Source organism: Hippichthys cyanospilos, chromosome 6, assembly GCF_059441005.1.
Source record: "Hippichthys cyanospilos isolate Australia breed blue-spotted pipefish chromosome 6, RoL_Hcya_1.0, whole genome shotgun sequence".
Classification (NCBI taxonomy): Eukaryota; Metazoa; Chordata; class Actinopteri; order Syngnathiformes; family Syngnathidae; genus Hippichthys; species Hippichthys cyanospilos.
In genome coordinates this window covers 17,615,263-17,631,154 of record NC_142374.1, presented here as the reverse complement: position 1 = coordinate 17,631,154, position 15,892 = coordinate 17,615,263, and the positions used below count along the sequence as shown (strand labels likewise).

The following is a 15,892-nucleotide window of genomic DNA, read 5'->3' as shown; positions in this document are numbered from 1 at the left end:
CGTAGCGATGCGTCGAAGTAACCTGTGGAGTCTCCGAGTGGATGCTTGTAGTTAAAACCAATTAGAAATGACCAGAAATAACAGTGCCTGGAGACAAAGAAGTCATTTTTCCTTTGAGCCCCCCCAGAGAGTTGGCCTCTCCATGGATTCGGTTTTTTAGTATATTAGGGGGCGTGTGATTAGAATCATTCATTGTGCTTTTTTTAATCATTATATTTTTGCACGTGTAGTTTATGGTAATATAATAGCTAATAAGTGTGTCAGTGCAAAAGGGAGGGTGTTTTAAATGACTGTGTCACCGTGGAACATGGCCTTTTCTAAATTAGTGGTGCACAGTTTGACTGAAGATATCTTCTCGCCCAGTGGTTGTCAACCCTTTTTCAATGATGTGCTCGATGTGATTTTTTTTTTTTTCAGCAAAGAATTTTTAATGAGGAAAAGAGATTTGGATCAGAAACTTTTTCGAACTTCAATTGTGGTGGCATGTCAAGGCAAATTTTATTGAATAAATTATTTTACTAAAAATGGACCTAACTTTCCGACATGGCATTAATAAGCATTGAATTCGATTAGCTGATAGCTGCGGGAAAAAAAATGAAAACCTCACATTTACTCTGAAGTAACTTCATGGACCCGCAGGGGCATCCATTCTCTTATTTGGAAATTGCTGTTGTAACATTTTCAAATCCTTTTTTTATATGTAGTCTCGAAATTTCCCCGTATTATAAACTGTTTTTGAAAGTTTGAGTTGCCTCGATTATAAAATGTGATTTATCTCTCTTCTCTCTCTCTGTCTCTCTCTCTCTCTCTTCATATATATATATATATATATATATATATATATATATATATATATATATATATATATATATATATATATATATATATATATATATATATATATATATATATATATTAGGGTTGAGAATCTTGTGTCATATGACTTGATTTCTGATTCTGTCTTAAAGATAGTAGAACAAAAGGATACGTTTTTTAAATTTTTTTTGGACAGCACTTTGGTCGCTTTTGTTTTAAAGTCCTTAACAAATAAAGTTGGAGATTGGATTGAAGGCTAAGTGGACTCTTTTTAAGAATATTAATGTTGATTTTACTGACATTTTAAACCGAAACACCCCATATATGTGTGTGTGTGTGTTTGTGTGTGTACATACATACACAATAGGATATATAATATATAATTCAATGGGAAAAATATTCAATTTTTCCTCTTTTATCTTGAAAGGAACACCTCCAAGGACCGTCTTGGTCTTTAGTTATAGTAGGTCAGCGCTACTTCAACAGCTTCTCCCGCACACCCGGCCCGTTTCGGCAGCTGTGTCCTTGCGTGCGTCGGCCATGCGGCATCGGCGTGCGTACCAAGCGGCAGAAAGTGAGCCTCCCTGTCTCCCCAGACCGAACAGTGAATGAGGATAAGTGAGTAGCGCCAGTCAATGAATCAAGCAGCAGGAAGGCAGCAGCCAGGAGGGGTGCAGTGGGGGGTGGGCGACGAGCGCAATGTCCCCACGGGATGGCCTCACATTAGGAACTTCCTCGTCTGTGTGTTTCTGGCACAGGTTAAATGGATCGCTCCCATTAGCGCGCTGAGAGGACAGCTCCATTATATGAAGGAGACTGTAACTTTGAATGTCACAGCGCAACAAGCCCAGAGCACGCCTCGTCTCCCGGGGAGGCAGGGTGACAATAACCATCCATGATAATCATTCCCTGTCAGGCTTTAAGAAACCTGAAATTATGACGTACGGCCCACCGTGCGCCTCAGAGTTCATTACAGGCCTGTCACTTTGAGTCTCCAGCCGTGGCACGCCGCTCAGCAGCGGCGTGCCTGCCGTAGCCCGCACTCACTCTTCTCTTGTCTAAGTGGCATGTTTACAGGATGTGTGCCCTCCATGCACCCCCCCCCCCCCCACACACACACACACACACAGATAGATGTGGTGGAGGTTAACCTCCAGTCACCTCGCTTCCTCCATAGCTTGACAAAAGTCTCATGAGACTGATGCAGGGGAAATGTGGCTGATCAAAGGCCACAGAGTGACAACTGCCCCTCCTTCCAGTGTGACACATGCTAATATACAAATATGAAGTCGGCAGTGGCAATGTTGCATCACAGGGCGGGGGGCACCATTGTATTTTCTCTCTAATACATATTTGGTGCAAACTGATGGATTCTGTGAAATTGTTGTGTAAGAATGATGTTCGATCCTTGACTTGACTCCCTTTCGCCTTTTTTTGTCTTGAGCAAAAATTTTGGTTTTGAATAAGATTCAGACATGGGAGTGAAGTGGAAGAAAATGCATAGCAACAATCAGCACATTTGAACAAGAAGCTACAGCAATCTAAAACATTATTCAGAAATTCACACACATATTTAGTTCTTGTGACGCAGGTTGCCCTGAATTATGACTATTTGCACTTCATTTGCATTCTACTTTACTATGTTTTTAAATATAAAACACAAGTTTTACACACAAAAATCCTAACCCTGCCCCCCCTCCCCACACAGTCTAAAATGGCATATATATTGATTGAACATGAATTTGATTTTTGGAATTTGAATTTGAATCAAACCGCAAGGTGGCTCAGGGCTCAAGTAACAACGAATCACAGCTCACCTGTTTTCCAAGGTAGGTCATGTGACATTTCTAAGATGAGCCATGAATGGTCATATTCAGTCAACAGGAAATGGCAAAATGGCCGCCCCCTTGATAGATTATATTCAGAGTTTATTTATATTTAACAAACACACAGTGTTTCAACTGTGGCCACATAATAATGTAAAGACAATTTTTGACTTGATATCCTTTAAGAAGTGATATAATTTAAATGGCTTGCAACCTAGCGAAGCATTTGGTGATCCACCATTTTTCGGCTCATAAAAAACACTCATTCCAACCCGATCTTCAAACGTAACACATGTCATGTAACCTCTTTCACGATTATGGCTAAAATGAGTAATAGCCAGAGAGGGTTGACTTTCTCTGACAGCGGGCATATTTTTTTTACCAGCCCGGTTTATCAACCAAGGATAAATTCACCTCTAGACTGACCTCTGAACCTGCCATCCAGTAGAGAAGACATGAGCTGGCAGCCATTGCCAATGTCAGCGCCCACAGCTAGCTCCTTCTTTCTCGCCGCCTGACTCATTATTTGGCTTTGTGGCCCTTTCTCCTTGCCACCTCCAATCACATGGCTGTGAATGACACTTAGAGGAGCAAGAGACCCCCCCTCCCCACCCAAACCCCCAAACCACCTGGTCTGCTTCACCCAACTTGCATGGCAACAGGCTTTTACACAGTAGTTGAAAAATCATTAGATTTAATAGTGGCGTAGTTAAACAGGTGCATCTGTATTTGTTGTCGTTATACGTTTCTGTCCAATAAATGTTATTGTCCTTTTTTCGAAGCGTGGTGGACTTTAATAGTTATCAAAATGAATCCAATCAGATATCACTTCACTTCAGATTATTCAATATTTTACAGTCTTGTTTTATAATAATGGAGAGACTCTAAAAAGATTGCAGTTTTCCATCAATGAGGCAACCTAGTAGTTGGTCTCGTGGACTACTTAACATGATTTTAGAACTCGAGTAACTTGCAAAACTTAAACAGAACGCTAACTCCATTCACAGTAGAGGTGCAATGATTAATCAAGTGGAGTTTTTCTCTTGTGTCTTGCTTGTGTTGATTCAAAATAAAACGAAATAAAACAGTACTTTTCACACGTATTCATGCCCACAACAACAACAAAAAAATGTCAAGCCAATCGCAGCAACAGTTTTTAATGCTCTGCATGACAGCAGAATGTTAATGTGCTGAGAAGAACAATTTCAAAATAAACCTTAATTTACCAAATCATATGGACACAAATACCTTGGTACACTTTTATTTTGAATTTTTTATCCCGGCATAAGAACTGGACCAGTCTTTCTACTCCAACTTGATAACAAGTAACACAACATTGTTCTGTAATCATTTTCGATCGCCAATTCAGGGCTCAAACAAAGAACTTCATTATGTTGACACTAATGTACTTCACCCAGTGATTCCTCTAAATTCATTTATGAGCAATTGCAATTAACTCATTCAGTGCCAAAGATGTCTTTTAAAGTTGTTTTCAAGTATTTTGATCAAGGGTGGTTGAGTGGTTAACATGTCCGCCTCACAGTTAAGGGACCCTAGTTCAATTCCACCTGGCTGACTTCCTATGTGGAGTATGCATGTTCTCCCCATTCCTGCATGGGTTCTCACCAGGGACTCAGGCTACCTCCCACACTCCAAAAACATGCACGGCGGGTGTTTTGGACATACTAAATTGTCTTTAGGTGTTATTGGGTGTGTGATTGGTATTTCGTCTTTGTGTGCCCTGCAATTGGCTGGCAATCAGTTCAGGGTGCCCCCCATCTACTGCCCGAATACAACTGGGATAGGCACCAGCAAGCCTGTGACCCTTGTGAGGTTAAGTGGCTATAGAAAATGGATGGATGGATATTTGCTAAGGGGAGGTCTAAAAATGGCTGGTAGTAGTTGATTATTTTGGGTGATCAAGTACTAAAGTAATCAAGTATTTAGGTATTGAAGTACTAAAGGACATTACTTTGTGCTCTAAAGCGCTGAAGTAATCGATTACCTCAGGTAAATTTGTTCAATTGTTAAAGTAATTTATGAGTTGATACCAGCCATTTTTACCGACTCCTTTAGCCAAACTTGAATGTTTTTCTTCTTGTTTTTAAATACAATACAAATAGAAAAAAAAGTAGTTGGTATTGCATGAGTTAATGACACAGGTTTCTTACCATATTAGGGAAGAGGAAGCGCATTTGTACTTGTGTGAATGACAAAATAATTGCCTCCGACAGTAGCGCAGACATCTTCTGCTCGGAGGCCTTCTTTTGGTGACTGTCTTCACCATATGTAATTCGAACAGTTGGAAAGAACAGAAGGTTTTGGCCCTGAGCATTGGGACAATTCTAAAGGTCCTGCGCAGTCTGTCGGGCCCTTAGGTGACTCACTTTCCTCTTTCAGCTCAGTGGAGTTGCCATCAGTTATCTGTTACCCCGCGTCTGTCTATTGGAGGCTCAAGGCCTTATTTGTTTTCCCCCTCATCGCATTTCAACTTGTTTCCCCTCAAACGTGTCTGAATCATTGTTATCTCCGGCCAGACGCCTTTTTCAGCGAGTTATTGAATCATGTCAAGTCGCCGTCCCCCGGGTTTGCGATGCAAGCTGTAGAAAAATTAGCCATTGCTTCCACATGACAAGTGGGATCTATTAGTGTGCTCTCGCCCCGCAAAGCACGAGCATCAAGTGGGCCGCCGGGGAGCCGCCGTGCGCTCGTCTACCTCCGGCACCTGCGGCAGTGAAGCGAAGTAAACCGGCAGGAAAAACCAGAGGAGCTCATTGGAAAGCTTGACGATGGAAGACCGTCGATGTCGTACTCGCCAGGCGCAGGTTTTAGTTTTAGAGAAATTTTAGAGAACCCCTTGTTTGTTAGCTTAGCATTAGCTAGCTCAACATGGGTGGATTTCGGCCTTGTTTACGTGTAACCACAGCTATTTCAACCCAGATAATTCTTCCCTCTTTGGTGTGTTAAAAAAAAGAATCATATAGCTTTGATTATTTAAAAAAAAAAATACTGCTTAACAAATGGCAGTGCAGATTTATTCATTCGCAAGCCTGCCAAGCCACTAGGTGGCAGTAGTTTCACCAAATCCTGTCTAATCAGCAAGCTCTTCCACCTCTAAAGTCACCGTCTTTAGACTTGGTCTAACAAGGATACAAGGTGTCTAAGTTTTAGGTTTTGTGTATGTGTGAAGGCTGTCGATACTAGCCACCGATACTTGAGCCAATGCAAATCTGACATTGAGTAAGTCGTCCGTTGCACCAGTTGGGAAATAATGCGGCACTTTGACACATCAACAATGAGACAAATGGGTCTGTTCACAATATTTTGACAATGTTTCAGATTAAATTAATACAAATGAAAAGTACTTGAGGCACAAGAGGGTACTTAAAAAAGGGAATAGTTTTACTGCTATCAGCCTGAATTGGAAAAGAGCCCTTCAAAAAAATATGTCATTTCAGTCCCAAAATGAGTCATTTGTCAAAATTTGGGACGTTTGCACAATAATAAGGGGTTCCATATTACATGCTGTACGGTATAGCAAAAAGAGTATTTATCTTAACAATATTTTAATTATTCAGCTTGTATTTTGCACTGCATCATGTTCTTTTACACTTGCTGTATTATATCCTTTTTTTTTGTCTTTGCAGGTATCTCCGTAACAAAGAAGACACACACATGTAAGTACACTCAAAATTCTTTGTTTCAAAAATGGTTACACCCTGTTCAACCATATTAGCATACAGCAAAAGTTATAAATTCCCTCCCGTTTTGACCTTGTTTTCATTTTATTTTCCGAGTATTCGCCGAAAGTGATTTCGCCAAATGAATATCTTGTTGACTTTCTCAGCCTCGCACGCAATACAAGAAAGAGGAAATGAAAAATGTCGTCTTATGACTGCTCGCTAATCACACGCGGTCGCGGCAGCGTCCGCGCTCAGGCGCCTCTTTGTTCTCTTGCAAGAGGCCTTGCAGCCAAACAACCGGATGTGGCGTCTTGTTGTGGCTGCTACTCTTCGCCTGCGATCGCTAGTAAGAGTTTTGGCTCGCCAAGTCACTCGCATTAGCCAAAATGAAAGATGCAAATATTTGAAAAGCAATTACTTTGAACACAATCAAACCCAATATATGTTTCAATGTGTTTTTTAAGAGTTCAGATTAAATGTGAAGTACATGTTTATATTTTCAAGTGTTTAACTGAAGGAGGGTTTAAAAATGGCTGGCACTAGATGAATTAAGAGCAAATCTACTCAAAGTAATTTTTTACTATTTTAGTCCCTGAACGGCTTTCAATGCATTATAAATAAATACAAAAGTAACACATTACAGAAGGTTAACAAGTGCTAAAGTAATCTATTACTTTAGTTAATAGGGTACTGAAGTGATCACTTACTCTAGTACTTTTGTACCTAGTCGATTTTGAATCATTTACAATTAAGTACCATAGTAATTGAGTACTTTAGGTAATTAAGAAATAAACATGTAATTGCTTTATGTAATTGGGTACTCAAGTAATTGATTACCATTTGGTATTCAAGTATTAAAGACTATTTGGTATTCAAGTACTAAAGACATTACAGTGTTCCCTTGTTTTTTGTGCTTAAGTGAATTCCACAAAGTAGGATTATAATTATTATTAAGTATTCAAGAAATTGATTATTTTAGGTAATCAAGTACTAAAGCATTTGTTTGCTCTTGGTAATCTAGTACTTAGGTCATTTACAATAGGTAGTTGAGCACTAAAGTAATCTATTACTCGGGGTAATTAAATACAGTTACGGGCGTCTCTTGTTATGAAAAATTCCGCTTACAAAACGCCTCGGTGAGAAAATTTTGTCTCTAAAAACGAGAGGAAATTCAAGATACATTGTTGGCATATTCATGAGACACGAGACACTTGCGCCAACATGACTGTCACATAATACGTTATCACAACCGGTGATGTCTAATGTATTTGAAAGAGTTTGTAGAACCATAATAATGATATTATATAATTGAAATAATACAGATTTGACAGTTTCAGTCAAAACTGAGAATTTTTGGCCGTTTTTTTTCTTTCTTACATGGCGCCAATCAAACGCAAGCTTTTCTCATCAAACCACAGCTGCCTTTTTGAATTTCAGACTCCTCACAAAGAATTGATAGAAATTCAAGAGATTTGCCCGCTATGTTGACATGGGCCAAGTGCAACTGGAAGAGGCGTTTTTTGAATGCGTATCGGCGCGCCCGTTCTCACATCCTGAATTTGGAAAGTGTATGTGACGGCTATCCATTTTCTCTGATCACTCTGATGAAACCGGCGGCGAGCGGAAGCCAGAGGGCTTTTCCATGAGAGCGGTCCGACTCTTTCAGATTGTGAGAGAGAGCGAGCGGCTGCTTCTTACATCAGACAGAAGGGCAAAGAATTTGATCCTCTACACTTCTACCTTGCTCAAACATCTCAGTGGAAAAAAAAAAAAAAAAAGTGCGCGCGTTAAGCTATTTGCTTGTCTCGAGGCACCGTAGTGTTTTTAAAAGAAATGTTTTGATGGCTGAAGGTGAAAAAGAAACGCCTTGACCCACCATCCGCCACCCCGCTCTCTTAATTAGCGTAGCGCGAGGCACCTCCAGACCGGAAGGAGTCTCAAATCAAAGAGCATGATTTAGGAGTCTCGGGTTCAAAGCCCTGGGCAGGAACTGGACTATTCTGTCTCATTTCACTGGGAAATATTCAAATCCTGTCCATGGGAGGAAATCAAAGTAAAGCCCCTTAACAAGTCGTTGATTGGTGTGCCTCATAGATAGGAAGGAGCTCGTCAGAAGTGTGTCCACAAGACGGAGTTGAAGGGCCGGTTATTGGTCGATGCATGAGGAGTACAACAAGACATGCCTGAAAATTCGAGAAAAAGGGTGATCATAATTAGCAATAAGAATAAGGAGGCGCGTACATGCCTTACGCTGCCCGTTGGACACATGCGCGGATGTGTTTAGGAGGTCTTCCGGGTCCAAGGCGGACCACTGGGCCGGTCCGCGATCCGTCCTTACTCCCCCACTCGTCTCCTCTGAGTGATCAAACTGCTGGAAGCTTCCCTCCATGCCAGTCCCCTCATCAATATAAATTACAGGGGCAGCTGTTCGCTGGCAGGCTCCTCGCGCTCGCTTTCCTCCGCTTCCCTTTTCCACCCACTTGAGTGGACTCATCATTGAGCTATCACAAGATGTGGTATTGCAGATGAAAACAGATACTCATGCGAATGTACTGTTCTCTGCGGGGCCTTTTTATTGATTTAACCAGATTTTTAATGAGACACATTATAGGCTCATATACAGTACTTTTATAGCACATTAGGTTAAGTACTTGCATGGTTACAGGCTTGAATTAGATACTTATTTAGTTAGTTAGTTAGTTAGGTCACATGCTAGCTAACGAGCTAATTAACTATTAGCTAGCTAACGACACTGTAAAAAAGCAAGTTAGATATCGTAAAATGAATTAAAAACACTCTTGGGTTATTTTTACCTCTATGCGAGTCAAATTTCACAAGATGAAAATAAGATGTTATTTATTTGTATTTGAATGTTTTCCTGCTTTATTTTTAAATGTTTTTTCAGCTTAAAGTACTGTTAAAGGCAGAAAAAACAACTTGTGTTTTGGCGGTGTACACTTTGAAAAAAATAAATACAAATACTACTACTATTACTAAATAATAATAATAATAATAATAATAATAATAATAATAATAATAATAATAATAATAAATACAATTTTAAGTTTCAAATGAGGTCGCAAATGAGAAAATTAAGTTTCCTACAGAAGAATAATAGTTTACAGAATGTCCTGGATCAAAAAATTTGCTCATTTCATTGTGCTAAGTAATTTTAGTTATTTTTTATTTTACAGTTTTTACTACTTAAATTACTGTTTTATGTCCAAAGGTTATCCTTTCCACATTTTTTTTTTACCAATGTAGTTTGATTAATTGTTTCCCTTAAATATTATTCATGTATTTATTTATGTAGCCTTTAATTTTTATTCATATTCATTTTATTCGTTTGTTTATATGCAGTTGTATGCTTTATAGTTCACATTCAAGATGAAAACCCTTTTGAAATAACATGTCTTTTATCTATTTATTGTATTGTCTAGTTTTCTTACCTTACATCCAAAAAACTGGCATTGGAGCAGAGGTGTGTAGACTTTCTATATCTACTGTATACAATTTAATTTCCCATCATGCAGAAGTGTTCTTTTGTGAGTTAGGACCTGTTGAGAGAAATGTCATGATGTAGCCGATCCGATGCTGGGACTGATCGCACTGAGATTGGACGTCTCACGCTTAATCTCGCATTAGATGCGTGAACTATAGCCACAAGGTGGCTCGCGTACACCTAAAGGTCACGTAGCCAGGAAGCTCTTGCTCCAACCCAACAGATCTGCCGATTACTGACGTGGATACAAAAAAATCTGCTTGAATTGCTGTTTCTTTTTTACAGCTTACATCATCTTACAAGGACCCATATCATAATATTTTATTTTTCCACAGTGAAATATATGCATATAAATTACATTTGGCACATTGTTAGTTTAATTTCTTACTAAATATGAGTTTTATGGGACTATTATTTACATATAGCCAGTAAGTGAAACATCTCGTTTACTGAAGCTGCATCTCTCACCGCGTGGCTGCCTTGCCCTCTTCATAATGTCGTTCAACGCTGGGCGGCCACTAAACATCCATCATCTTGACCGCTTATCCGTAGCCGAGGGAATGAACGAGCCAAAGCAAAGTTTTACCGACATTTAAATCCAAAACAGTGTCAAGTGACCAGAATCACAAAGCCATTCCTCTTATCAAATCAGTCCTGTAGGAAAAAATATTTGTAACAACACTTTCTCCCGCAGGTGAATTATTTTCTACTTCCATTGATTGTCTCACTGCGTGCTCCCAAACACACTTTTTTGCCACTTCAACGTTTTCTACAGTGAAACGTTGCTTCTTGTTGTTACTAATAAAAGAAACGTTTCTGTTTACAAAATCTCTCCTCCTCAACTCTGAAACTATAATGAAACTGAAAGAGGTATAAGGTCAGCACATATTTATGGGTATTTAAGGGTGGTACGAGCGATTTCTACTGTCATCTGGCTTATCGCATGATTATCTGCTCTGGCGGGGCAAGTGTGAGAGCACAGAATAAGCAAGGAATGCTTAGAAATGCATCAATGAAGGGAAATAACACTTTGGCGGTGTTTAGGATGAGAAATCAACATTGTACCAGTAAAAAAGTTGAACTTGCATGATATGGCCTCTTTAAAATCAACCGCTCGGTCAAAGAAAAAACAATTAATAACCTGGAATGATAATACAATCCAGGTGAGCAACATTAAAAAAAATATCACAACCGTTCTCAAATTACCATAACGCTGAATTTGCAGCATCCGAATGCAAGAAAAAGTGAAAATAAAGACTCCCCAAGACAATCTTAATCTGTTTTCTTTCCAGTAAATCTAAGACTTTAAGGTGGAATTTTAACAGTAATCTTTGCGTCGTTCTCAATGATTTGAAACTGCACTGAGGGTAGATATGTCTTGGGTCTCATCTAAAACCACGCAGACGCATCAAGATCATCATTCCTCTCTTTCAGATCCAAAGTGGAGTCTCCTTCCACCCCCCCACCCCCTTCTGTATTTATCTCCATTGTGCTGACAGACTCCTTACACTGATTGAGAAGCATGGCCTCGCCGCTGCATCTTCATTTATTTGCCCGCAGCTCGTATCGAGTTTCTTTTGCCAGAATCGCGCGCCCTCGCGGAAAATAGTCCCGCCAATCTGTTGTGACGGAACCTAATGATTTACGTTCGTGTTGCCCCGGGAAAGCGTATCTGTCAGTCAGTTTCGTACACGGTAGCAGTTAGGTTGCATATGGCTTGGCATTTTCAATTACATAAAAGCGGTAGACTTTTCATTTCAAATGAAATGTTGGCTAAAGAAATCATTCATCATTCCGTTTTGACTATACGGACGATATTTTGTGTATCATTCCGACTATCACAACCTGAAATCGGTCAAATCGCAACTCGATGGCATTGTGAGGAGGCAGCAAATTTGTAATTTCACTCTTACAAAAAATGGTCAAAAATGGGCAATTTCATCCTTACAAAAAAAAAATGGTCATTGACCCTAAATTAAGCTGCACATCCTGTTCGGATTTTACTTGCCTGTGTGGGCTTTTTTTTTTTCACTTGATCAAACATGAAATTTGTCCTCCTTAATAGTGCTGTATATTGCCAATTTAGGAGCATAATATGTCCCAGTTGCTGGCTAATTTTGCTTGGCAACAGGCGCGCCCCTGTGGAATGGCCCAGGGCAATATAAGCTGTCTGTGCGTTGCTTCACTGTTGTTGTTTGAAGCTATTTCATCACATTGTTGCCTTGATTCAGCTCCGCGGGGATTTGCTAGTTGCACTCAAGTGGGAAGTGCATCCAGTGCGGTGTTAAGCTCGGCCCGATAATGAAGATCAGCCGGCGCCGGAGCCCCAGAGCTGCGCTGAGATAGTCTGGTGAAAGAAGATGGGTGGAGACGGGGTGCAATGTTCAATGCTCAAGCACTGCAAAAACAAAACGTAAAAAACACGATGGTAGGACCTACTGTACGGCAGACATTCAAACAAGCCCGGGTAAAATTGCTCTCATTATCTTCAAATGTGACTTTGTTCATTTTAATGCCGTTTTTATTTTTCCTTGACTTGACAATGCAGGACACCACAAAGCGCTGACGCTCTTTCCGCAGAAAGTTATTTCGCTCTCAGCATGCTACTTTTTTTCTGTCTCTCACAAACGTAAATTGACAGGTTTTTTTCCTGTCCTCCCCCACGGAAGGTTATGTTTCGTAACCCCCTTTTTGTTTGCTCCACAAAAGGAGTATTTTCTTTTTGGATGTTTTGGTTTAATCTATAATTTTTTTTTTTTTTTTTCAGAAATAGGTCAGTGTAATCACAACAGTGAGGGATGGACAGCGGCTGTTAAAGGGAAATCAATAGAGCTATCTATTTGTCGTAAACCAGGCCAGCGTGATTTTTCTCCATTTTTCCTCCCGGCCATTCTTTCTCCGCTCCAACACAATATGGCAGGCCCTCATTTTTCAGTAAACGCATTACATCGGCCATTTTGTGAAATTGCAAATGGCCTTTCAACATGTACTTTCTTTACATAAGTTCCTTCGGGCTCCTTTTGATCACTTCCCAGCGGCCCCGAATGTTCTCCGAGAGGGAGAAGAAAAAGGGGTGCATGACAGCTTTTTTTACGGAATGGGGTGCGCCGCCATTGTTGCCGCTTAATCTGGTTCTCCTCTCGGTCTTTCGGAGAGGCCCCGTCAGCCTTTTTCCTCGCCCCCTCGTCCCCTATTGTGCGTCACTCCAAAGCCGAGAGGGTCCGCTGCAAAGTGTTGTCAAACTGCAAAACAAGAGTAACTGACGTGTGACAAGGACACAATGCCTGGATGGTCCTGCCAACCCCCCCCCACACACACACACACACACACTTAAAAAAAAGGAAGCTCCATCTGCTGCGGATCATTATAGTCCCCTTCTCCCTCGACCTCAGGTGAGGTCAGCGGCCGCGGCGAGAAGCGGTCGGCGTGGCCGGAGAGCGCAAGCTATCCATCACGCATCAGGTCGCCCGTGCGCACAAAGTCACACGCAGTCGTAGCACGACCGTGTCAGCATGTATTGGAAGGTTTGATACATGGAGGGTGATGGAAGCGGAGGTCATGGAACCGATTGGGGCGCTCAAAGATAGTGGGCGGGGCGTCGCGGAACGTCCTTGCATCCACGTCGTAAGGGTATCGGCATATCAGATCCCTTCAATCTTTGGCTCATGTCCACATCGGTTACACGCTAGTGAAATGGAGAACAAAATCAATTTTCAGCAATATTCCTTGGTGGCTTTTTGCAGACGCTGACGCAATTTTGGGCACAAATTAAGGCAAGCAAAATTCATATGCATAATTTAGCAATCCCTGAGTTATGCAGAATACTACTGAACAAACCTTGCATACAGTTGTCTCCTTCATAGCATTATTTTAAACACGGGTACTCTGAAAACACAAAGACTTTCAACATTTTACTGGTAAAAGGATTTTCAATATTGCCTTCAGTCTTGGAGATCTGGTTTGGAGGGAACCAAATTAAAAGAAAGACTACATTTTACAGGCTATTCATTTGTGTCCATTGTAGAGGACATTTGAACGTTTCAACCTACCCTTCTAAGTCCTAGCGTGCAAAATGCAAAATTAACCACTTCAAAAGAGAAAACTCAACAAAAACTCAATCACAAAAGAACACAACCACACATTAAAAGTCACAAGCAAAAATAAGGAAAATTCATTACAAAAGTTGAAACACAACCGCAAATTGAAAATCATGAGCTAAAAAGCAAAAAACACAAAAAGACACAACCACCAATCCAATTTTGCAGTTGTGTTTTGTTTTTGATTTTTTTTTTTTTGCATTTTTTTTTCAATTTGTTATTGGTTCTAATCTTTGATTTACATTTTACATCTTTCTTAGTGAATAATTTTATTTTGTTTTTATTTAATTATTTGATTTTATTTAATTGCATCATCGGTGTAAAGTAGTTTTTTTTTTCTCTATTTTGTTTGCAATTATTAATTCATTCAAATAGATTTTATCGACTGCTGTTGACAGCTATAAAAGCCAAAATTTCATTTTGACTGGGCTGGCTGTGAACGAGTTCTAGGTCTGAGGAGGAATAACAATTTTAGGGGCAAAAACAAACAAAAGTATTCACGTATTGTGATGTGAAGATTGCCAACCAAGTTTTTTTTTTTTTCTGTTTGGCAAAGTGAAGCAGAAAAAGTGACATGTTGAAAGAAGAAAGCAGAAATGCTCACAAAAGCTTTTGGGTGATATTATACATTGACGTTTGTGCTGATCACATTGTGTGCATTTTGTTGAATCTGCTTTATTAGAGAACCAGCTCTCCTCTCTCTCCCTCTCTCTTTCTTCTCCCGCTTGCTATTAATTTGTGTTTCTGTGGCTGTGCAGTGTGAGAACAGGGAGACGCGCTGGTTAACTCATTGTGAAGTTAGCCGTCATCATTAAGATTCTCCAGATAACAGGCATACGGATTTCTACTGCTCAGCATTATGGGATCCCAGACATCAAAGGCGGGTTTTCATTCTACTCCGTCTGAGACAGTGTGAGCGGGAAATAAAGAAACCGGAAAAGGAGATACGGAGTCAGGAAAATAAACCATATTGGCACAAGGGAGTAGCGTGTACACTTGCTTCATATTGGTTCCAAAACCGTACACAATTTTAAGGGTGAAAAAACATAAGAAGCCAGTCTTGGTCTGGTTTGATTTTTGTGGAATATATTGTCAAGAATGGAGAGAACAAAGACACAAGATTATTGTTGACAAGCCCGACAGAACTCAATGAATAAAATAATCCTCAAGTGTCTAAAATAAGACTTGGAAATCACTCAAAAGTTGTGGATGTGTCAGCTGTGTTCCATAAACATTTAACTTTTCTTTTGGCGCCCGTTTGATGTTGGGACGCAAACTTTACGAAAGGCGTTCGCTCGCTAGCTTGGTAACTTATTAGCTTACAGGTTAGGAGATATACAAATGTTTTCCAACTCAATTAATTTCAATCTTGTGTCAGCTGTGTTCCATAAACATTTAACTTTTCTTTTGGCGCCCGTTTGATGTTGGGACGAAAACGTTTCGAGAGGCGTTAGCATTCGCTCGCTAGCTTGGTAACTCATTAGCTTACAGGCTAGGACATATACAAATGCTTTCAACTTAGTAAATTTCAATCTTGTGTCATTTCCCTCACTGTAGGAGGGACACATTGATGTAAACCCATTAGCGGCTAACAGCTATTAGCTGGCTAGCTACTGTGCAATTTGTGGATTCGCCATCGGCTTTTGCTGTTTTATTTTCGGGTTTTCTAAAAATAATTAAAGAGTCAAATATTTGATCACTTTTGGCATCATTGGTACAAGATCCAACTCGCTGTACAAGGCTAATGTGAAATGACTGTATTCCAGACTTTGGCAGAATTATTTTGCTTTAGCTTATTAGCTTAGCTAACTCCTCTGTCACACTGCAAGGCATGTATTGCTTACGTTTACACCTCCTCAAGTAGGTGTGCCTTTCACAAATATTTAGTTTGTGCATAGCTCTGATGACCATTTCCATTCTTTTGACATTTGTAATCCACTGATCAGATCCCTCCCTCTTGTGATGCTA

General features: G+C 40.1%; 1 protein-coding gene across 1 annotated transcript in view; it reads left to right on the top strand.

Annotated features, from left to right (window-relative positions):
- Positions 1-15,892, top strand: part of roraa (RAR-related orphan receptor A, paralog a) — a 255,755-nt gene that overhangs the window by 155,778 nt on the left and 84,085 nt on the right. Inside the window, exon 2 of the mRNA XM_088416240.1 lies at positions 6,290-6,319. Within this exon, the coding sequence (XP_088272366.1) occupies positions 6,290-6,319 (30 nt within the window). The remainder of the gene's footprint in view (positions 1-6,289; positions 6,320-15,892) is intronic.